Source organism: Phaethon aethereus (genome assembly GCF_964289735.1).
Source record: "Phaethon aethereus genome assembly, chromosome: 12".
NCBI classification, from domain to species: domain Eukaryota; kingdom Metazoa; phylum Chordata; class Aves; order Phaethontiformes; family Phaethontidae; genus Phaethon; species Phaethon aethereus.
This window is the reverse complement of record NC_138588.1, coordinates 1,083,197-1,108,238: the sequence shown is the minus strand read 5'-3', so window position 1 is coordinate 1,108,238 and position 25,042 is coordinate 1,083,197. Positions and strand designations below refer to the sequence as shown.

At 42.4% G+C, this 25,042-nt stretch overlaps 1 protein-coding gene across 1 annotated transcript in view; it reads right to left on the bottom strand.

Moving 5' to 3' along the window:
* The window catches only part of UACA (uveal autoantigen with coiled-coil domains and ankyrin repeats), a gene marked incomplete at both ends in the record, with an annotated part of 32,023 nt that extends 8,508 nt beyond the window's left edge, over nucleotides 1–23,515 (bottom strand). Inside the window, 11 exons of the mRNA XM_082004866.1 lie at nucleotides 1,070–1,177; nucleotides 2,349–2,435; nucleotides 2,817–2,854; nucleotides 3,303–3,484; nucleotides 4,433–4,539; nucleotides 4,646–4,716; nucleotides 5,236–5,293; nucleotides 6,228–6,292; nucleotides 7,455–7,543; nucleotides 8,030–8,163; nucleotides 23,459–23,515. Coding sequence (XP_081860992.1) covers nucleotides 1,070–1,177; nucleotides 2,349–2,435; nucleotides 2,817–2,854; nucleotides 3,303–3,484; nucleotides 4,433–4,539; nucleotides 4,646–4,716; nucleotides 5,236–5,293; nucleotides 6,228–6,292; nucleotides 7,455–7,543; nucleotides 8,030–8,163; nucleotides 23,459–23,515 — 996 coding nt within the window. The remainder of the gene's footprint in view (nucleotides 1–1,069; nucleotides 1,178–2,348; nucleotides 2,436–2,816; nucleotides 2,855–3,302; nucleotides 3,485–4,432; nucleotides 4,540–4,645; nucleotides 4,717–5,235; nucleotides 5,294–6,227; nucleotides 6,293–7,454; nucleotides 7,544–8,029; nucleotides 8,164–23,458) is intronic.
* Nucleotides 23,516–25,042: the final 1,527 nt, after the last annotated feature.

The following is a 25,042-nucleotide window of genomic DNA, read 5'->3' as shown; positions in this document are numbered from 1 at the left end:
CAAAAATAACAAAAAAATTCCCCCACAAATCATTTTTTCAATAGTGTTTAAGGGGCTTATACACAGTTCGTTAGTTGATGAGTCTACCCCGGTTTCTAATGCTACATGCTTCTGACTGTTCCCCTTGCATTTCCCATCTAACCTCTGGCAAGAGAAATAAAAATAAACAGAAGTTAAGGATGCTTGGCAGAGCCCTGTCTCTTGACACGCACACTAGGAAACCGGAGTACCTTTTCAATTATCTAGATTATACACTTCTGAGGCAGGAGAGTACAGTTTTTCAGTAGAAGTTTGCTCATTTTGGAAAGTGAGTATTAAGGAGTTTGTGGGTTTTGTTTGTTGTTTTATAAAAGCAATGCCTAAGAGAGAAGTTCAGACAAGCCAACAATTACAAGAAGAAATATTCTTTCTATCCATGTGCTACATTTAGGGGAAGCTGCATACACTTCTTAAATGTACCTCTGCAAAAATACAGTGAAGGAACAAATGTGAGCCTCCATAAAGAAAAACATCCTGTTTTTATTGTCTTCCTCAATTGTACTGGTCATTTAGACCCCTAAGAGAGACTTTTTTAAAACAGGGTTTCAAATTTGAGTGAGAAATTCTCTGCTGAAAACCCTTGTTTCTGTTTTTTGCCAATTGAAAATTTTTATCTGTCTTTTCACTTACAGTAACAGCTGGAAAATAAGCAGTAGCTATAATAAAGTACTGACACGCAACACCTACATTTAATTGTGCAGATGAAGTTTACTCTCCAAATTACAACACACCAGAACACCTCATGGTTCATGTTACATTGCAAAGCATAGCCATGAGTGTTATTGCTCAAATGTATGAGTATCAGTGAATGGCATTGTAGCATGTCTCCTCACATCTTGAATATTACAAGACTAAACACTTTTGCAGTAGAAGAAAATGACAGCGACACATGTAGAAATAATTCACGGGAAAGCAGTGAAGACCTCATCCTAACTACATGTGCTTTCCTTTCTACTTCTACCAGCCTTCACTGTCAGCGCCAGTGGGTTATTACAGCTTTCAAGTCAGATTATTCCAATACTAGGTTTACCTCATTCAACTGTAGTTGTAGCCCACTAATTCTATCCAACAGCATCCTTTGCTCCTCTTGTACTTCTCTCATTCGATCTTTCAAATCTTGATTTTCTAACTCCAATTCCTTAAAAAGTAAGTTAAAAGTAAAATTAAAAAAAAAGCCAAAAACAAAAAACCCCCACCACACTACACACAGATTGGGAAAACTAAAGAATCTGAACCAATACTTTAACAGTCATTAAAGACACCAAGCCTTGCCTAACAAGTCCCCTAATGACTTTGTGGCCTTACTCCAGGTCTGTTTCATTCTGAAGTTTTACATAAGTGCAAAAGCTCCAGAGTCTTCAAGGTTTTTGGCTCTAGGTGGCTCGTTCTCGTACCGGTTTTGAAAGTATGCGCAGAGTAAGATTACATTCAATGCTGACAGTACTCAAGAGGCTGCTTATCTGCTGTCTGTTAACAAGTAAAAATAACTAATGTTAAAGCAGTTCCTGAAACATAATCACTGCAGCCAAAGGTGTAATGAAAAAGCCTCACCAGCATGAAGCATAGCCACTTTTAAATGTGCTAACTGTTCCAGCAGCCACAAGAATCACCTTCGTAACATATAATAAACCCAACATGTGAAAATTACAGGTCTTTGCGCTGTCGATCAGTCCAGTGCTCACATGCAAACAATAAAGCATGTTTAACTCTTGCCTGATAATCGCCTTCTTAACTGTGGTAACTACTTTAGCTCAAACCAGAGAAGTTGCATTTAGAGATCTTTATCCTTTTATTACAAAGCATTTCAGAACGAAGGCCTCAATTTCTCAGTGGTTTGTTCCCCATAGCTTAAAACGTTGTTTACCTTTTTGAAAACTGTAATGACATAGTAATGAGATGAGAAAATTAATACTGGTTAATAGAACAATTAGACAGTTTATTGTTAGCAAGACACTTAATCACACATCTCTCAAGAATGTTAAAAAAATGAGTCTTCCTGGTTTGCGACCCTATGATTTTACTGCAGGCAAAAGTAGTAGACAGAAGGTTAAGAGATAGGAAAAGTTAAGACATGAAGGGACTTGCAACTGCTTATTACACAAACAAGTGTTTTTTCATGAAAAAGTTTACCACTTATCTGCATAACTGCCACATTACACAATCATGCAATTAAGTTTTAAGTAAACAGCAATATATGACCTTTCTTAATGGAATTGCTAATGCTTACTTACAAGGACATCATGTCTTTAGCATGTCTGGTTCATTATGCATGTGGGAACAGGCAAGTCACAGAAATCCTTCTTGCTTACCTGCGCATTATGTTCCTTCTGATACAGCTTGACGTTCACGTCCTCCTGCACATGCAGCCGATTCCACTTCTGTGACATATTAGTAATCTGTTAGTACAAGAGTAAAGCAGCGATGTATATTCCAGCTGTGTTCTGCGGACATCCATTTCTGGGGACAGCGGGCTGCTCTCAGCCTCCATTTCAGCTTCCACTGGGGGCAATACTACCAACATTCCCATTCTGAGTGGCCTCCGACTATGAAGCAATCTGTCATGGTCTCATCCAGACAGTAAATGGGATGCTCTTCAAAACTCTAATCCTGAATATGCACGTCAAATATTTTTCAAATAAAAAGAGGCCCCATCTGATTACAGAGAGAATCTTCTCAGCTACGTAGTAAATTAAGAATTCAAAAAATACTGAACTAGTTTTGCATCATAGCACAATCTTAATCATCCTCTCAACAATACCAGCGACATACTGCCTTACCTTTTGTTCAGGCTGCCCTTTCTTCATGCTATCTCTTGCTAAAAAGGCACCACAAAAATAGGAAGTTAAAAAATGCATTTCAGACTCATGCAACACGTTCAGCTAATTCTATCAAGTCTCGATCTTGGGAGGACATTTCAAGAAATAGATTCACCACCACCCCAGTTAATCAGATATGGCAGCATTCTCAAGTACGAAGTCTTTCTATAAATAAGGCTAAATAACTCCTATGATTAATACTGTGATGCCAGGTTCGGCAATGTTAATACCTCAAAGCACCAGAGCCTGCATTAACCTTAAAAGCTTTAGTAAAAACAAACAAAACCCAAAAATCTTCTTTCCCCTCCCAAACAGGCAGTTTACCACCTTTCTGTTCAAAAGGCTACAGCTGCCCTCCAAAAAACCGTTCCTGAAGACATAGCAGTGGGAAGATACACAATTCAAATGAAAGAATAACAGCAACTGTTATAGCTATGTTCTTCATACCTTTGCTGGAGTCCTCAACAGCAGCTTTTATTAAAGCCAAAATATCAATATTGTCACCAATTCTGGCATAGTAAGCACAGTCATGACCAAGGCCATCAGTCAAACTAACATCCGCACCATTTTTGAGCAAAACTTCTACTGCATCCTTGCAGCCGTATTCACAGCCTAACATTAAGGCAGTCCTGAGGATGGGGAGAAAGATGGCATTCAGACACTCAGGGGTCTCACGCTTCAATGGAGCAATCACTTACAGAAATAATCCCTCATACACTTATGTCTAAACATGGAAACTTGAGTCAAGGAATCTTTCCTCTATCTAGACAGGAAACTAAGCTTTAAAAAGTCATTTAGTCAATGTTTAAATATTTGTTAAAAAGCGAACAAACACCATAACAGTATTTTTATGAAACCCAGCATCAGCCTACTGCCTTTGAGAGAGCCACCCAGTGTTTTGAAAACTTTAGCTCTTCACTTCTTTTCTATTTAGATAGAAGTCTCAATAGACACAACAAACACAAGACCAGAAGTTTAGACAAAGTTCGGTGAGGGGCAAGTGCTTGGGAGCCCTGGCAATGCCTTACAAACACTTTCCAGCCTCAGAACATGCAACTACCCAGGCTTCGTCCCACAGCAGCCTCATGTCCTTTGGCCACCACGCAAGTCATGCTCCAAGAAATAACTGGAAGAAGCAGCAGCTACAAATGGAAAATTTCTCCCCTGACCTTCTTCCATGAATATAGAAACAAACATTTCAAGGCCTTTAGGTCCCTTTGGAGCTCCTATGGGGAGTACTTGAGTACTTGACAGAGTACCGCTTTTGTCATGATCCATTTTGCATATTGACCCCAAAGGGTGCAAGATGCAGCTTTAGACAAACAAACCCTTAAAACAACCACCTGCAGTTTCTCTGCTGTCAGTAACAAGCCTATATGTATTTTATATGCAAGAACAAGGAATAAAAAAAAGCCATGCTTATCTGCATTATTGAATTGGCACACCTACTTCTGAACTAAATCCCAGGTTCTCTTCTACTGAATTTAGCATATTTGTTCTGTATCCTGAAAGCCAAGGGACAGCTTTCTACCCTTTAAATGTCAGCAGGCATTCTGACAACCCTCTGCATGCCTTACCTGTTTTGTTTGTCCCTGGCATTAACATCCGCTCTTCTGTCTATCAGAAGTTGACAAACTGCGGGACGACACATCTGAGTGGCCAGCACTAGTGGTGTCCTCCCATCCTGAAAAGAGGAAGGGGAAATAAATAAGCAAAGGGCAAGAAAGCAGAGAAAGCACAAGAACTCCAATAGGGTTTTGTACAGGAGAGAGCTATAAGCAGCAACTTACTCCGTCTTTTGAGTTCACCGAGGCCCCATGATCACACAGTAGTTGTATGCTAGAGGAACAGTCTGACATAGCTTTCAAGAAAAAAAAAAAAGAAAGAGCAAGTTCCACTGCTGAAAACAGCCCCCATGAAACCTCAAACACTTCCTTGGGTGTTTTTGTTTCACAAAAATTCATGCAACTAAGTTAAAGCATGGCAAGGCTCTATGACTTAGTTCTCTCGCAACCATCTCAAAAGCACATGAAAGAAATCAAAAACTACTGTTCAAGACACCACAAAGCATAATGAGGACTCAGGCAATCCAAAGTAAAGGTATCTGAACCTACGAACATCATTTAGAGCAACACTGCTCGTTATACCTGCTTACGATTTTATTAGACAATTAATGAGCATCAGAAGAGACTTTCAGACCTAGAACCTCTGCTAAGTCTTAATAAGTTTGTTATTGATGACAAATGTCAGGACAACATAAAACATTTTCTCTTACTGCAGTCACCAAAATTAAAAGAGAAGCATTTGGCCCATCTGAAAATTAATCCATTAATTAAATGTAGATTTCATACTACAGTTACTAGAAAAGCAAAACCTTTACCTGCATCATGAAGAGCAGTTCTTCCTTGAAGATCCACGTTCTCCGTTGGACAGTTGTACTGTTAAAATAAGTAACCCTGGTTATCAATTAGGATTCAGATTGTACTTACAAAACATGAAATCTTTTGAGGTTTTAATTCAAACAATAAGAAGTGATTTAAGAAAAGTTTGTAGTTTACAAATATACTGACATACATGAAAAGAAAAAAGCTATGGGTATGTGCACTTCAGTATTCTAAACATTGGTCAAAATTTGTAGAAGTAAATTAAGACCATGCAAAGAACATGCGCAATTCATCACAGGCTTTTCACATACACTTTCAAATGTTCATTTACTACAGCTAAGATTCTCCACCACTTGTCATTACTCCTTCACTACTAGTATCACTGCTAGTTCTGGCACGCCACAGATGATGGTACCATTTATATCTGCATGCAGACACATATGTCAAGTAAGCAGAAGATGAAGAGAACCCATTAGAAGTTAAAAAAAATTCAAATGAGCATAAACTGACCCCAGGAATAAATGGAGAAAAAAATATCACACAAACCCAAGACAACCACCCAATATTGTTTCATTAATGAAAGATTACTGGATATAAGTGCCCATCTTTTGAAGAACATACTACATTTGAGCAGACCTTTCAGTGTTACTGTTCCTAAATGTAGATGCATTCAGAAAAAGAGCACTACTCTTTAAAGGGCACTCAACTCCATTTTCTTTAAGAGGTAGAAGCTACAACTTTATTTGATTGCCTATGTGAAGAGAGGAAAAGATGTTTATTTTCTTTATTTTAGCACTCTCAGCCACAACCTGTTGTTACATATGAAAAGGTCTTTTCCCCATGACAGTTTTATTTTTAAAAATAAGAATGTAATTTAAAAAAAAAAAAGAGAGGTAAGTGGCATTCCCAATTACAAGTCAGTATATTTAAGAGCATCTTTTTTCTTCAAAGAAGAAAAACATAACAGACAAGTTGTATTTTTCAGTACCTGCAACAGCTTCTGCAAACATAAAGCATGTCCATATTTTGCAGCTAGGTGCAATGCGTTTCTACCTAAAAATAAAAATCAACATCAATTCAAAAGAGATCCTGAACATCCATTTAGAAATACCACACAAACTCAACACACCTATGCTTTTTCTCAAAGTCTAGTACTAGTCACATAACGCTAATTTGTAAGAAATTAATTTATACTTCACTAAAACATTAGCACAGTTTATTTCATCTCAAAAACCTGCTTTATAATTCCACATGCTTCATTACTGCTCGTGTGTTAGATGTACGCAACATCAAGATACACTTGTGTCATTAGACTGCTAGACTGATTTCACAAGAGACAGCTTAGATCAACATCCACATCATTTTAGATACAATGGTTGCTTTTTCCCCCCTTATTTCTGCTAGTACTGTAATTAAGTCATCACATATATACTTCAATACTTGCTAAAAAAAAAAAAATCTTTCCTTGTTTTAGACAAACTGCAACCAAGGATTCAAGTTCATGAAGAGCGAAATTAATCTCAAAATACTGCAAATGACTCGACATAAGCATTTTAAAAAAAAATCTGTCATAAAAGGAAGCTAGATTATTTCTGCAATGAAGTTGAAAACACAGCAATATTTGTTAAGCATGTTTAAATTAGGAGGTAAGCAATCTGAGGCAAAATTAGCACCTATTTTTAATTACCCTTTTCATAACACTTTCACATAAACTCTGGTCTCATAGTTGCAAATCAAGAAGGTAGCACAGAGACATTCTGAAGTTTTGAGGGCTCAGTACGGGTGCATGAACACCTACTATATCATTTAATTCTAATCCTTGTCGTATACAATACTTACAAGTCTCCATGAAATACACTGAAATATTAAGTGAACACTAATTCATTTAAAACCATTCTTATACTGTTACTCTCAACCAGAAGTACCGATCTCCCCACTGGAGCAGACTACATATACAGTTACAGCAGCACAAAGACAAAGTTCACAAGTTCTGCTGCATGTCAGGGACACACTCATGAACTTACATTACTGGACATGACCACTTTCTCTAAGTTCAGCAACAAGTCACACAGGTAAGTTATTTTTGCCAACCACAGGGAAAATCCATGGAAAGGAAGAACATGGATTAAGCTGAACCATAGCTTAATCCCTTTCCAAAATAAAAACCAAGCTGAGAACTTTTCCAAGTTGCTCTTGGAGAGTTGAGGAAGCCTACCTGCAGCATCAGTGGCTGTGATATCAACTCCGTGAATAAGGATGGTGTTCAAGCAATCCAGGTTTCCCTTTGACGCCACAACATGGAATCTAAAAATAGATAATACCTTGCTTAAGCACAGCTGTTATCTACACAAAACTAGTAATATTAATCAGGAAAGTCAAAGCAAACAGCTGCTGTATACTGAAAGCAGTATACAGTACAAGTTCAGCTTTGGACAGCATCCAAAGCCAGTTAAGAGTTTTGCAGATTTTACTTTAAAAGGAACAAGATGACTTTTTGGAGAAGTAATCATTCTTTACCTTGAATTAGTGAGCCAGGTAAAAAACAATATGCTTTCCACTTTAACATTAAAATCTGGCAAGAGCAAGTATTTAAATACTGATCCTCACTTTGAAGTAAAGATTGTTTATAAGAATTTGACATTCTGGCTATCTGATAGTTTAGACGAGGCTAGAGTCTAACATGATGTATCACATAGATTTATATATTAAGGAGTTTTTAGAACAGATTTAGGATTGAGTAAGTTTCAGTAGCTTCTCAACACCATTACTATAGTATTGGAAGTTACTTACGCAGATCTACCTTCCACATCCAGTTTAGTGGGACTGACTCCTTTTTTGGCAAGGATTGATGAAACCTTTTCCACATCACCCCTTTCAGCTGCTTTCATTAACCTGTCATCATACTTGTTCCAGTCTGTGTTCAGCTGCATAAGAGAATTAGAAAAGCAAGTGAGCTTATGGTACACCACCAATCTACTAAAGGAACTTCCACTGGGGAGATACAACAGAAACCATCTTCGTTTACAGATAAAGTTGTACCTGTTAAGATGTTTAGAGTTATTTAGGTATAACATCACTGTAGCATTTCAATGGGGCTGTTAGCTCTGAATGTACAGTGCTCTGAGACAGTCTGGTTAAGTCAGTTTGGTCCTAAAGGTGACCTGTAGGATCAAACCTCTTCGGTTTTCCTCATCATTCTTTGTTCTGTGTAATAGGACTAAAACTAAAGCCACACACAGTAGTTCCCTATCCTCATTTTCAAATAAAGTTTTCAGACAGTTTCTCTTATTAGGCTGTCTTTAGACATCTCCTTCTGGCCCCTCTCTCTGCCACATGAGGCTGCCAGGACAGCTATCTTTTCCCTGCACCTTTGCTTTCTCTTCTCTCATCATAGATACTTCGATCCTGACCAAAACCAGTAAGTGTCTCTTCCCCCAACACCAGTAGTTGACTAACAAACACGAAAAACTGCTACACAGGGCTGTGATGAACTAAGGGCTTCACACAACAAAGGAAGGGCTAGCACGTGTACTTGTACACATACCTGCTTTATACAAGAGCAACTTGTTAATACCTCTAAAAATATTGCAGTGTGTCTAGAAGGGACTTCAGAAGCCATGCAGTCAAGGAACCCCACGCAAGATCAACTATAGCTCTTGCACCATTGTCCTGGTACTCATCTAACTCTCAAAAGCTCCACTGAAAGGGGTAGAGTGTCCAAGGAGCCCTGCAGTTCAGTCTTTCATTAATCGTATCAGAGAACATTTTACCTAATGCCGCATTTTAACCTCTCCACTATGAACATCAAGAACTCCCCTGCTCCTTCTCTGCAGCACCTATATATCTGAAAAGCTGTCTCTTCTTAGTCTCATGCCCTTTAGGGAAGGCACATCAACTGTTCTTGCATTGGAAAGTCAATTAACTCCATTAATTATGTGAAAACTGGAGGTTTTCTTGTTCATCTTTATTGTCAATCATTTAACTTGTAATAGACTACACAAAACAATCAAGTGTTTCATTTCTATATATATTAAATATCTGTCCAGGTCTCAAAACTTAAAAATTAACAAACAAGATGCAACACAAAGGAACAGATAAGTGAGGAATTGCAAGTAAGAGACCCTAAAAGAGTACTGCTAACAGCTTCCAATCTAAGTAATCATCTCCAGTACAAGCTTTTCAGTATTCATAAAAAATTGTTTCATAAGGAAGCGGGCAGATAAGACACAGCTGCTTCAATTTTCCCCTCCACCAGCCCTTATGTAGGAAAGGTACCAGAGAACTCAACAGGTGAGACTAAGCTTCGAGAGATATTTGAACAGGACATTTATGAGATGCAATCAACAGCAGACTTCAGTTTTCATCAATTCAGCAGTCAGCAACACATGAAATATGTACTAAATTTAACCCTCTCTAAAGCAAGTTCACATTTATCAAGAACAGCTGAGCTTTCCAGCTTTACCAAAAGTTGCACTGCATAACTAAAATTCATGAAAGAACATCAGAAAAGCAAAAAGCAGAGACCCTATTTTCACCTTACCAACTCATACAAGTGGCTTTTCCTCAAACCGTTCTTTCATCCGCTCGCAGGGCTGCAGAGTTGGACTCTGCTTCCCACCCCACACAACCACAGGCTATGGCCAAGAACAGCATCCCTCCCCTGCCGCCCTCCCGCGTGCCTCGGGCCAGCACGGCACGCTCACCCGGCAGCCGCCCAACAAGCTGACCCGTGAGAAGACGTCCAGAGAGAGACCTGCCATCGAACCGGCTCGCTGACCTGGTCCGCCGGCAGCCAGGCTACAGGGAAAGGCACAAGCACACAGCAGGGGCCGGCAGTGGATCCGATACGAGAGCGGGCCGTACCCCAATGCTGCACTGTCCGAAACCGAATGCTGAAACGCTGCAAGTCCACGTAGGTACACACGTGACATCAGCACGGACACGTACGTACTAATTCAACTCACTGAATTTGGCCATTCTTAACAATAGATCCAAACCAGCTCCACTATGTCCCGAGCCATTTTCAGATTTTAACATCAAATGGATGCGCTAAAAATACACGACAGGACAGTTTTTCCTGTGTCAGGCTGTACAAAGGGCCAAAATTTAGCTAAGTGTGATATTCAAGAGATTAACATCTACTGACCTGTAGAAGAAAGAAATTAAAAGTTTGTAACTTTAAATTCCCCACAATTACCAAAGCAATGTAGAGCGCAAAGGAAGTACAAGTCAATTAAAAATAGACCACCATGCATTCAGACTCAGGCATTCATCACCCCCCACTTTTCCCTTGTTGACTCGAATTTAGAATTTCAGACCACAGGCCAAGCATCCCACCCCAAAACACAGAGTTTGTTCTCTTTGCAGCCTAAACCATCCTTTCTGAATTGCTTTACACCTTTTTGGAAATTCTGTTCTGTGACAGAAGTCTCATGGCCAAGCTGGACACTGATGACTTGATATTCAAGCAGCTTTTAACAGAAGAAAAAGGCCTATAAAGGAACACTATATTCAAATCTAACTCTACACAGCAAAAGAATTTACTGATAACAGTGAGACATAAGCAGCCTGTAGGTGCATGCAGTTAGTTATCACTGTGGGTCAGAAGTTCCACATCTCACTGAATAAAGACCATTAAAACTGGTAAACCTAATAATTTCCAAAACAGAGCAGCCAAAGAGTAGCTGTTCCTTGCAGCGAGGAGGCAGCCTATCAGTCCCGTATCCTTCACGTTGGGTTCATCACAACACGCTCCTCCGCCTCCTTAAAGCGCCGAACCCACTGCGCAGAAGTCTTTGCGGTCTTCACGTGAGAGCAAGAAGAACAGTAACAGAAAAAACCCAAAAGCTACCTAATCTTCATGTTAAAAAAAGTTACATTTTATCACAACAGAACTCTCGTCCCCTTACGACTGTTTTACCAGCAAAGACCAAAGTTTTCCAAGATTTACTGTAATAGAAGTCTGGAAGATCCACAACGGAGAGTGCCAATGCCAACCAGCCAGCTCCCACAGTGGTCAGAGCCCGGAGCTGCAGCCAGCGAGGTCTCACCTCGCACCAGAGCCAGGGCTGGCTAGGTAAAGGAGGAGACACAAAGCAGAAAAAACCCACAGCCACCACCCTACAATGATTTCTATAAAGAAGTTGTAATCATTATCATCTTTATTCCCCATTCTCACAATATAAACAAGGTTACTGTAATCAGAGTCCTAGCAATTGCTTATTTAGTACAATACTTGTTAAAAGCAACCTGAAGTAATACAAATAGACAACTAATGAAATTACACCCAGTAGTGTTGCCCTGCCAAAGTGCAGTACCAACTGTCAATCGATTAAAACACCCGTTAGCTTAAAAGCCAAGCCAGCATGGTTGGCATAATGAAGTCTTCTCGTTGGCGACGTTACTGTTCTCAGCAAAAGCTGTGGGCACTGCCGGGGGAGAGACAGTATTCCTCCGCAGCTTCGCAAAGTCTCCTCAGCTCCAAGTACCTTATTATGCAAGTATTATGTTTTATTTTTAAATACCTTAGAAACTATACATACATAGCATCAAGCTCCGTGCCCTCTAAATTCTTTTGCATATAACACATTTTACATCCTTAGAGCAAAGCGATCACATCCTCCACATTTGCAACTGGATATAGATTGCTGACTTTCATATTTGCAGCTTATACTTGCTAGCACAAACTCACATCTTTAGAAAACCCTTCACCAGCCATTCTTTCCTCCTATTTTCATAAGTCATCTGATTAACAACATTATTGTTTTTTAAGTTACTATCATCTTAATATTTTTTTTTCTTTGCTTGTAACACTTAGGAAGCAGATACAATTTACTTATGATGTACTAAACCAAATATTGTGACCTGAGCATTTAGAATTTACAGAGAATTCCTCACAGGAAGAGTCATTAAAGACAGATGTAACTCACATTAATTAAGAGGAACAGTTACAAAACATTTACAAAATTCAATCTTTCACATTTTTGCATTTGTAAACTACCACCATTGATATGAAATCTAAGATACCTACTGTGTCTTTAGCTGCACAAGAAAACCAACAAGTCATCATAGAACTCGCAGCTTCTTGCTGCCAGAAGCAATCGGTTTATCTCGCATCAAGTTACAAACTGCTCGCAAAGTACCAAGCCAGAGTTCAAACAGGCTGCTTCAAGAAATGTATTCTTTCCACTGCCCTGAATTCATTTTGCTCCATCCTTCACTTAGCTTGGATCCCCAAGTATATTTTCTCCATCTTCAGGATCATCTTCAGACTTCATAACTCAAAAAAAAAAAATGGGCTACCCCCAGCCAGAGGCTGCCCAGCCGCCTGCCCAGTCCGTCCCGACCCAGCCAGCCCCAAGAAAACCTTCCCAGAGCTGCTGCTGGCTTTGGGACAGACTGCCAGAGTGGCTCAGGCTCGCAAGTAAATATTGCCAGATCCGAAATACCTTGTAAACAATACGTAGACAGTCTCATCAGCCCAGATCTATTTTCTGATAATCCTGTACTTGATAGCCAAGCGATAGAAAGCAATAGCTATTAATACATTCTCTACATGCTCATGCCCTGAGTAACACATTTTAGATTTAAGGTTAACTAACTAGACAAGCATGCATGAAACTTTACTACAGGGTTGTTATGTTCTGCAGACATGCAAACACTCTCTTTAAAATAACAAACAAGTTAGTCAAATTAACTGTCCACTGACATTAACGAAGGTCATACTTATCACCACTAATAACACAGGACTGAAATACTCGCAGGAGTAATTTTTTCCCATTCCACCACACCACAAAGCTGAAACCAGACTCACGATCAGACTTCAGACAGTTACAACTGCAGAGCAGATGGAATGCATGATCCTATTTTGACAGAAATGTAACTGATTTTAAATTAGAAAACACACATGCCTCTGCAGTAAAAAAAAAAAATCTCCTTTTACAGTGATGAAATCCATTCTGAATAGAACCTGGTTTCAGCTTACTGCTGCTGCCAGTCTGTCTCCCAACATGTTAAATGAGAGGAGTCACAGAGGCTGTCAAAACATTAAATAGACAGCATAATGATTAACAGCAAGGAAGACGCAGACTCTCACAAGTTTTAAATTTAAACGGAGATCTCCTGAGTGCTATATTTAGAGGACTAGGTCAACATGACGAGCAATGCACTGTTTTGTCTGCAGAAGAGAAACATGGTGTGTAGCCAGAAAAAAATCACATACACACACACCCTGGAGGATACACACAAGAGAGTGCAAATAACCTAATAAATGGGTCTTCTCAGGAAAGAGACTTTAAAAGTCACTCACTCATATTTGCACAAATTCACTCTTTCCCAGTAACTTCTAAACTACTTCACATCACTTGCTGTGAGCACCAGCCCTTTGCCTCGTAGCACTAATGTGCTTCTCGGAAGAACCTTCTGAGACTTCTCTGCAATTAGTGTCCACATGACAAAGCCACTCCAAAAACATGCAGTGATTACCAGAACGACTATGCCATCTCAAGTTGTCCTCTGACCAGAACCAAGTCTGTCTCCTCCAGCTAAAAATGACATTTTGGGGAAAAATAAATACACTTCACAAGCAACAGCAAGAACAAAAAAACCCCACTTAAATCAGTCTGGTGAGAAACCATGTAGGTAAGACTATGCATTCCAGGTAAACAATCTTTGATTTATCCCAAAGGTTTCTCTTGTCTCCCATTTTTATCTGCCTGCAAACATTCCTCATGACTCGTGAGCTGCACTCATCCTGCAGTCCCTTTATGCTGAAAATCCTCCCAAGACAGTCTCGATCACAAGATTTAGGATTGCTAAACTGCAATCCCCACTCCTGCCCAGCTCAGACAGCCGGTCTTGGGAAACACAGCTTTCATGGCTCCATCAGCACTGAGCAGCTTTAGTAAACACAGCCTGGCTACAAACTCACACCGATTAAATTGTTTTCCAAGGCAGCTGAATCTCAGAGAGCTTGAAGGGTAGACACTAATGAAGTGTGCTTGTGTTGCATTCTTTCAGTATAACCGATGTCTGGAACCTAATTCAGATTTGGTTTTTCAGAACAAAGACCGCCATCAGATACACCAGCAGTGCAGATCTCTGGAGGTGCCAAGTTGCCAAACATACCACAGATGCCTAGCTAAGGCCAATATTGCACATTTACTGGTAACACAGAGCACCAGTTTTCCCTAAGCTCAGCCTGGCAGGAATTCTTTCCAACTCCAGGTCTCCAGAGGTAAGGGAATATCCCATCTCCACCATCTGGCTAGGATCAAACGCCATACTTGTTCCCATCAGCTTATACGTGGTGTGGTCTCAGTTTAAGGGTTTTACACTGAGCATATACATTAGGTATCTGCACGCACTCTGTACATCCATCCGGTATTGCAACGCCTTCAGGAGTGGTGCAGAGATAGGCGTATGCACCACCACGCTCAGAAAAAGACCATAAACTGAACAAGCACAGAGTGCTTTTCCAAAAGCTCTCCTTGCTTTCAACCGGTGATTTAAACTTCCTGGGCTAGAGGGATTCTACCTACATGCTTAATTCTGAATTAATTGCTCTATTAACTTACACAGTTTTTCTTCAAGCCCAGGTAAGCTTTTAGCATCCTCAACACCCTTTGGTAAGGGACTGTACAACTAACTACATGTTGCATGAACAATTATCTACTTCTATTCTCTCTGAACTCAAAACCCCTTAACTTAGCAGATATTTAGCAGATCAGAAGTCAAGCTACTTTACCTATCTGCAGTTTTCATCTTGTAGATATTTGGACCATCACATAACATTACTACGTCCTCCGATGCTGTATGCCGCAATACTCTCAGCCAGCACTGATTCAGGCAGCAGATAAAGAGTATCACCACTCTCGGTTGTTTACCGAGAAGTGTATACAGCATAGTTCAAAGTTTCCTGTAAACTCTTCGGAACTATAGCCTCCAAAAACAAGCCTGTTCCTCATCCATCATTACAATTAAGTATTTAAAGTAGAGCGCAGCAAGAGCATTAATGATGGCCTCTAGCGGTATTTATACTCAAGGCATATTTGGTACCCAGACTAATTACTCTCACGTTTCCAAGCAAAGCAAGACAAGATGTTCTCGTTACTGAGGGCAGGGGAAAGTGCACACCATTGCTGGCAATGAAAGCTATAGGGTGCTATCAGCAAGGGTAGTTCTGACAGGCTACAAAAAATGTATGTATTGTACACTGCTGACAACCTGAGAAGCAACTAGCAAAGTTCATGTTTAAAGTTTATTATTGTTATAGGATATACATGTATCAATAAACATAGCACCATACTTAGGGAAGCTTGAAGCTACTGGGCATCTTCTCCCTCTCAAGCAAAAAAACAAAGCAGGTGGAGTCCCTGAAGCCATGCACAGTATAACTGCACATCCCACCACCCACCCAAGCGCGCCCACTGAGGAACTCTGAGCAAGAAAGTGCATTATTAGTGATCCCGTGACACAAGAGGAGAGAATAATACTGGGGTTATAGGGACCCAAACAGGACAGACAAATGAAGATCCCAACCCTGAAGGCCTTTGGAAAGCAATACATAACCCTTTAATCCCAGCAGCTCTTCTGCTGAGGTTTTTCCCAACCCAAATACTCTCCAGCGTGAAATTCTAGCAGCCGGAAGGGAACTTTCAAGACTTCATGCCACCAAAAGGTCCACAAGAAGAGATCGTCCTCAAACGTATGCGGTACAACTCCCATTTGAGAATGCACTGACCTTTTTAAAAGGACAATACAGGGCCAGGGGCACAAGAAATACTGGTCTTAATATTGCAGTGAAACCAATGGTAACAAGTTAACTTGTTGCTGAAATAGAAGTATTTTTCAGGAAACTTCCACCTGAACTGGGAACTGCTCATCCAGAGTCTCTAAACTATTTTGCCTAAATAGCTACAGAACAGCAGCTACATAAATAAACAGCATATTTAAATAAAACACGGACAATCTTTAGCAGTCATCTAACTCATTTCAGAAATACCTGTTGTAAATCAAAGCCGTTCTTAAACCTTTCAGCCTGAAAGCTGACACAAACCTGTGAAAGCGAACACAGCTCGTCATCACTGCTGGGCTAGGCAGATAATCCTATTAATGGAAAAAGCCAAACGGGACACATCCTCCTCTAATGCCATTAGTGGGTGACATAAGCAGGTAACACACACTGAGAGCAAAGAGCTCTGCTAAAACGCAGCCATGACCACTCACAGCAAGTGCTCACAAATATATGAATGGTACTAAAAGTTATCTAGACAAAAACACTAACATCATACGTTTATAGAAATAGTTCTAAAACTACAGTTTCTGAAGTCTGTGAAGTCCATTAGATAGAATAATTCTCAAGGAGACTGAGATTTATTAATTTTAGTGACCAAGATTGGCCAAGATATTAATTTTTCCAGTTTAGGGCTCATGGGGTTTTCCTGCAGAGAAGGGCAAACACTCACTGACAAAACAAAGTTACTTGAAAAGTGTACGTGTGTCACATAAGCCAAGGACAGATGAGAAGGGCAGGCTCGGCACATCTATCAGCCCGCGCATTTAATTTTCCTGCTCTTTCTACGGAGGTCAGAGTACCTTTGTGATCAAAACTAACGTCTGAACAGGCACACCCTGCAATTTTATATGGCATAATATGACAATTGCTTTTGATTTATTTAAAAGCTGCACAGACTGACGAAATGATAGGTTAGACTACTGAAACTATTTTTTTAAAGATACACACCTGTTGTAGCTTCCCCCTACAGTACAGATGCACGTGAGCTAACACCCATCTATCTTGCAGACTTTGGCTTATCTGCAGTTGCCTAGAAAATACTGCAGATAACAGGTTTGGGAAAGGCTTAGCTCAACGGGAGGGAAAAAATGGCATTTTATATTTTATAAGCATATCTTGCTTATCAGGATATGTCTGTATTCACATACGAATGTTTTGGAATTTAAAACTGCCAAAGTAAGATGTACTGTTTGGTCCACATAAGGGAAGAACAGACACAGCTTGAACACAGGGTTGTTGTTTCACCCAGCAGGTTCCCACATGCAGCATGTTATCACCTCATTTACTGCTATTCGTCCACCTATGGAAAATTACTGAATGCTACAGAGTGGACGAGGCTTAGTCTAAACAGTGATCAAAAATAACAGCTTCCTAGGACCACTCTGGTTTTGCGCTGCTCTCAAAATGCTCATGTCAAGAATTCCTATTAACAGTTGTGCTGTGGCACAGCTTGTTTATACGTAACTGCCTGCTGGAATTAATACAGGTAATAGTCTCCTAACAAAAAGGAACCATCTAAAACTTCATCAAACATTCCTGATTTTACCCTATTCTTAAGGCATTTTCCTTCCTACTGTAAGTTAGCATACCCCATCAAGATCAAATTATTAAGTATCAAGAAACATATTCAAATCTAATTCTAGCTATCTGTGACATGTCAAATAGTCCTCTCAAAACCATCATTATGGCTCTAAATCTGTGTCAAATAGGAGTGACATGTACCTAACAGCATAGCCAGTTTCCCTTTTCCACGTGGCTGGGGTAGCAGGAAAAGCCACCGGCATCAACTACAACAGCACACAAGATAGAGTGGAAGTGTCAAAGAACTCTGCATACAGCTCCTGAAGGATGCAAAGTCTGCTAAAACAAAAAAAAAAATAATTTTTGTATTTAAACACAACTTCCTCATGTCTCATTGCCAACATACAACTCAAAAGCACTTTATTGATAAAACATCCTCAAATTCTCAGGCCTGAGATCCAGATCAACTTGGACACTAATAAAAGTAATCAGAACTACTTATGCACTGCGGAAACAAACCAGTGTTTTTGCAGCTGCATTTTAAAACAGTCTGTTAAGTACATTTTATGGTAACTGGGGTCAGATTTACACACATCAAAAGAACATTACAGCCTTTTACAGCAACAAGAGCGTCACAGCTCTCACCACAAAAATAATGGGGAGCCCTGGAAGCCTCAGTCCTGCTGCAGTCCAGCTTCGCCCCCACAACTGGCCAGCAATTAGTGTGCCCCGGAGGAAGTATTTTCCCTTTAAATGGGGGGAGAGCAGCAGCAAGGTCAGAGTCCAGCTGCCTTTGCCTGCCATTAAAAGCTGCGTATCACACTGCTTTCCTCAGGACTCGGGGCAAACCATTAGTTTGAAGTCACAAGCTCTCAGGCAAGGACCTATTGATTTGTGTACTTCCATTTATTAGTAACAAAGCATCAGAAAATATTAGGGAGTGATGAAACACGACATGACTGTTACAGTCACATTCATCATGCAAGGAAGCAGCCTCAAGCACGTATGCATGGAGATAGGAATACCATATTAGTGTGACTTGATCCTGCTTGGTCACCATTAAGTAATGAAAACATGGAGACAATATCAGTCTCTCAGATGTTCTAAGCATTTGCTTGCTGATAAATATTAATATTTAAATACTGACAAAGTACTACATAAGTTTTATCTAAGCAAAAGGTCAGATGAACTTAAAACAGATACAGCCTTATCTGCATAATTATGTCTGCAAATCAGCTAAGGATATTTAACTTGCACACAGACACTCGCTGTACTTCCAATTTTTAAAACATTTTCAGTTGCTACATTCCAAAATTATAAAGCATTGATACACACTCCTTTTTAAGGAGCCTGAAAATTACAATGCACCTGTAAACAGGCTGCACCACAAAGCTTTTGCTGAACCACAAATTGTCCGTCTTGACTAATCTCGTGTTTCTTCAACACGAACAAGCATCTAATTCTATTTAACTAAATGCAAATGAATCAAAGTTGGTTGGGCTACCCCCGCCCCAAGGACCACACACACATTAGCACAAGCCTTAATAAAGCTTCCTGGAACCCAAACATACTCTAAAGAATAACCAGTCAGTCTAGGATTTGACATTTGAATATTATAGTGCTGTTGATTCTTGGCCATGTTGCCTGAAGATGGCATTGTAAAGTCACCTTAGGTTGCCCACAGCAGACTCGAGGGAGGTAGGGGAGAGGGAAGAGTAACTTTGCTCTGGCCAACAGCAGCAATGCCGGAAAAATTCTGCTGATAGGCCATAGCATTGTGCTCCGCAGAGCTGACAAAAACCGTTTTGTCTTTGCACAGAGCAGTCGGGACAAAATGCCATGAAAATCTGGTTCGTTTGCAAACTGCTGCATGCCACCAGCAGCACGAGTTTTTTCTTTTAAGACATTCAACACAAAAGTGATCTTGAATCTTTGGTTAAAATTAGGTTACCAAACATTTATTTGTTACTTCATTCTTCCAGTTATTAGTGTTCCTTCCACGGCACACTGGTGCTACAAATAGTTTTTAACGAAGTTATTCTGCTGTACATACAAAGATACAGTGTTGCTGATTAATTAGCAAATTCAGACAACAAACAGTATTCTTCCATTCCCTTAATAAAAGGGGTCAGATCAGAACAAGAGGTGGTACCTCCCCTCGCTGCTGCTGACAGGGCAGTAGTAGTAGTTGTTTTGTGTGTATTGGGTCAACCCACAAAGTTCCATTCCTTACACCGAGGAAGAGTCACCCATTTAACAGAACTGGGCAGTCTCCACAGGAGAAAAGTGTTAACACAACCTTAAACAAGTTCAGCTGTCACTAACTATAGAACTTGTTTGGATATTAATTTAATAATAACAGATCATCACACCAGGCCAAGTGGTCAGATGCCTACCTTTGTTTCTTGCACAATGGTTTCTGCTGATTATGCGTGATGTTCAGTTTCTCTTAATTTAAAAAATCCAACATCACTTTTCCCAGAGGAGAAAGGCTCGGTAGAAGTTTACACATGGTTTTAAACCTGCTCATTCTCATTACTTGCAGGTGCTCCGGGCAGTGCTGCCGGTTCCTGAAGCGCGTGCGTACCTCATATCAGCTCTGCCTTTGATGTCATAACTTAGGATGCAAACAACTCGAGACACAGACCTGCCACCGCTCGGCAATACAGCTTCAGCTGTGCTCAAAGCACTACCAAGAGCCCCAGTTTCACAGAGAGTGGCCATTGTCCACAAGCAGTTCAGAAGCCACCTTCCCTAAATTCCAGACCTCGTCAACAGACAGCAAGGTTAAAATCCCCACATTAATAATGCACCTCAAATTTAACAGAACACCTCCACAGCTATTTCCCAAGCATTAAAGAAGTATGCAACCCTTCCCCACCCGCGCAGAGGCCAACAGCTGGAATCTCAGCAGTGAAAGTCAATTAGCAAAAGTCTGAAACAAAACCAACGTTGTAGAACGATAAACCGATCTTTCCCCAACCATCTTCTCCAGAAAAAACAACCAGTGAATATTTCATATTTGCTTCTTGTACACACAGCTCCAGACAGAATTTCTAACTTCACTGGAAGAATACACTTCCTAAACACAAACTAGATCACAAACATACACTTCTAATATCAGCCCGTATTTTGGGGTCTCAGAAATACTAGCAGTGCATGCTGCTGTGGTCACCTCAGTACGATTGACTACATTGATTAAAATCTATCTTGTAAATGTCGGTGAATGACGCTCCATCTCTGACTGAAAGCAAGGAGCATGCCCTCAAGGCTTCGTGCTCCACAAAATCCGGTATTAAAGCCTCCAGCCTACACTACTGCAAATGACAAGCACTTGTCTCACTATACAGAGCAGTGAAGTTACTGAAGAGACTGCTCAGATTATTTTCCAAGCACCATCAGCCAGCTGGAGTTGGCAAAACCAGGTAATTCCATTTTCAGACACAACGTTCTGGATAACTGTGAAATTGGTAGTAACTATCATTTTTACTTTCTGCTGCTTTTCATGGTTTCCCTCCATCACAAGACAGGTAATAAAGCCACTTCCAAAAGATGACCCTCAGAAGACTGAGGGCATGTAACTATCACCTTAACCTGGAGGAAAGTTTTCAGAAGCATGATGAAGGGATTAAGTTTCTCTCCACCCCCCAGGAAATAGCACAGGGTGGAGACAGGAGAGAGGGATGAAGTTTCTGAAACAGGCAGCTCTTTTACACTCGTTTCAAGCAGGATCCATAAAGCTCATGCTGGCAGGATTCCCACCCACTTCCCTGCTGTTAGACACCGGCTTTACCCAAGCATCCCCCGCTTTGGCCTCGCTGTTAACATCCACCCATGCAGATGAATTCCCGCTCCCGTACAGAAGGTTTTAAGTTGGTGTTTCATTAGCCAGTGGAGTGATCACGTCACCAAAATATTAATAAACAGTGGAAATAAGTACATCATGAGTACAAATCCCAGTTTTTGAAGGCTCTCCCTGAAAGTAACTTCCATTCATGTATTTTAGAATAACTTCAGCTCCTAGAAGTATTAAGACTGCTCAAACCTACTTTGAAAGGAAGCCTTGTTGAGCCTTCGCCTCGCCTATGGAAGTGAAAAATTTCCCTATCTATTCAAAAACAAATATGGATGCTGTAAGTGTTTAAATTTAATTATTGTAGGCTTACTTTGAAATAACAAACAGTTCTAAAGTATAGAATGACTAATGAATAACAAACCAGTGCCAGCCTACACATTACAAATTATCATAACAGACTTCTGAATCACTCCTTTGCACAGTGAAATGTTCAGCACAGTGATGCACTTCCACACAGAGCTGTCATTTTGTCAGATGAGTTTGGTCAGCAGTTTACAAGCCTGAGTATCTACATATCTTTCAAATGAGCTATTATTTTCAAGTAATAGCTTCAGATCCAAGACAAATGTGCAGGAGTATTTTAGAGATAGCTAATATCTTAAAAGACGACTGATAAAAGTCAGCGTATTGTATTAACCTGCCCTTTTCCGCTACTCCATGTAGCCTGCGGCAAGTTTAGCATATCGGCACAGGGAAACAGGAACAAGCTTAGGAGTGCCACTGCCACAGTAGACTCCCAGGGAAGCATTTACTGAGTGGTCATAATTAAAGATGATTTGCCCCACAACGAAATTTCCGAATATAGCTTTCTTCTGTTACAAAGACCTCCCTCATCAAAAGTCATCTGCAGAGATTAATGAAGTAAAAATTAAAACCAATACGGTCATTTAAAGCCAGTTAACAGTAGCCTAAATTTTGGAAACCATAGAGACCAAGACACAGACAACTGCACCATCACAAAGGAGCCTCATTTCCAGAAGTTGCAACTCCCCCAGGCCCAGTATTCCCAGACTGGACGATAAATCACAACTGCATCAAGGCACTAGCCACCTTGAAAGCTTTTTGTCCACTTTCTAAGCAAATCCTCCTTCTGTGCACTGGGATAAGTGCTCCGATTTTCCCACAGAAATTACTAATGTCGAACGAGCTACCGACAATGCCCTGCACACGAATCTCAGCAAGCCCCAGGGCAGGCTGCCGGCCAGAGCTCAGCAGAGGCTCCCAAGGGTCTTACGAAGGAGAAAAAAAAAAAAAAAACCCAAAAAACCCACAAAACCCACAAAAACACCCAAGGTGTTAATTTTTGCTGGGGCCAGAGAGCAAAACCGAAGGCAGAGGTAACAGGCGTTCACACGCTCGCTTCCCGAGCTGCAGTTCACCCAGGGCAGCCCGAGCCGGCCGCAGGACGTATTCTCCTCCCGCGTTCCCCCACGCCGCGCCCGCAGACCCTGTCTTGCTGCGCCCCCTCCCCGGGCACAGGCCTGCCCGGAGGCTCCCTGCCGGCCCTCGTGCCCCTACACCCACACCCCGAGGGACCCCCGCTCGTCCAGCACGTCCTCAACGCCCTGCAGCCCAGCTCCCCCGGCTGCCAAGGCTCCTCACCGGGCCCCGAAAGCTCGCCTCCCACTGACCCAGGTTACCCCGGCTCTGCCACGCTCTCTGCCCCCATGCAATGCCCAGCAGCCCGGCCCCTTCTCCTCCTCTCACCCCCGGCACCCCACAGGCCCACAGCCCCTCCTGCCCCCCGTCGCCCCCCGGAGTCCCCAGACCCCACCCCTCAGCCCCCTGCCTTAAGCCCCAGCAGAGCAGAGCCCACCCTACACCCACAGCCCGCTGCCCCAGCCCACCTCCCCGTGGAGCTGCATGCCCACCGCCCGCCCCACCGCTCCATACCCAGGGAACGCAGAGGGCCCGGCTCCCGGAGCGCCACAGCCCGGCAACCCTCACAGGACCCCCCGGGCCCTCAGCCCGTCAGCGCAGGCACCCCGCCCCCTGGGGGGCGGGGGGGCCTCTCCCTCCCCCCAGCCCAGCGCTGCCGTGCACCCACTGCGCTGCCCCCGATGACCGCTTCGTGCTTCTTCAGGCGGGACTTGAGGCTCTTCATGGCGCGGCCCCGGGCGGGCGGGCGCAGCACCGGCCCCGCGACGCGCACCCGCCGCCGCCACGGCCGGGACGCGCCGGCCCCCGCCTGCCGCGGCACCCCTAGCCCGCCACCCCGCCCACCCGAAAGTCGCAGCCAACCGCCGCCCACCCGCGCGGGCGCCGCGGCCAATCACCAGGCGGAACAGGGGGCGGGACTTCCTCATTTTAAAGGCCGCCTGGGGGGGGGGGGGGGTGTGTGTGTGGGAGCGGCGTGGCGGGGGTGGAGTCTTACCCCGTGCGGAGCCGCCCGCCCGCCAGGGGGCGCGCCGCGGGCGGGGCAGAAGCACGCGGCAGGCGGTGCGCCGCTCTGGCGCCAGGGCAGCGCCTCAGGGGCACCACGGAGAAAGCGGTCGGGCCTTGTCCTACTGTGGGGCTCAGGAGGCGGCGGGGGCTGCTCTGCCGTCTGTGCCCGTGCCGCGGGAAGACGCCGCCTCCATCGCTCCAGGCTTGCCGGGTTGGGGAGAGAGGACAGAGCTCCCAGGCCTGGTGGCGGGAGGGAGAGAGTAGGAGCCTGGCACGCGCTTGCCAGGAGCAGAAAATGCAAACCGATCGCTGGCCTCGGAAACATCCTCCCTCTTAATAAAGGAGGTGTTCATTTGCAAAAGATCTTACAAGCTGAGTAGAGGCAGCATTTAAAACAACGTAATTAACTCCCTGCTTCTGCGTAAGGAATGTCTGAGGGTGGCAGTTTGCTTGTTATGGTCCCAGCTTTGTTCAGCCCAAAGTCTATTTAACATCTCCTTTTCATCACATTACTCACAGCCCTGTCACACACAATGGCACAGCACTGGGAAGTTTAAGGTCATGTACAGTTTTCAGACTATTTAATTACAACCCATGGATTGTGTTTAAACTTGTAAAACCTTGCTTACTGCAGCTGGATTGGAACTGTTCAATCAATATATCTCTCTAATATAAGCAGAGCTTGAGGTAAATGTCACTGCTTTTTAATCAATTCAGGTCAACCATGTATTCAAATGCCTAGGTTTCTCTACAGGTGGCCCGTTTAGAGGGAAGGATACCTGGTGTCTTTAAATATATACTGTCGTTTCGTGCACATCAGGGTGGCTGGGAAGTACCAGCATGCTCTGAAATTAAAACCTTCCCCAGATGAGTCTAACCTCCAGCCTAGCCTCATCTAAAAGGGATTAAGCCCAGATTTAAGCTCTTTAGAGAAAAGACATTCACGCTCTGAATGCCATTTAACGGTTTCGGCGTTCTCCTCCCTAAAGAGCCATGCTTCAGGCAGCCTCTTGCCTTTCAGGAGCCACCTCCTATCCCTCTGTGGATGCCTCCAGCTCTACACTTCAAGGCACCGACAGAAACTGCAAGACCAGCTTCTCCTCAGAGCAGAAATAAAATACCTCACGACACTCCTGTCGTTCAGCCACCGCTCTGGCTCTCGAAGGCTGGTGAGTCCCCTTTGAGCCCTGGTTCTCACCACTTTCAGCCTGGTATTGCCACCTTGTCACTGCTGGTAGAGGCAATT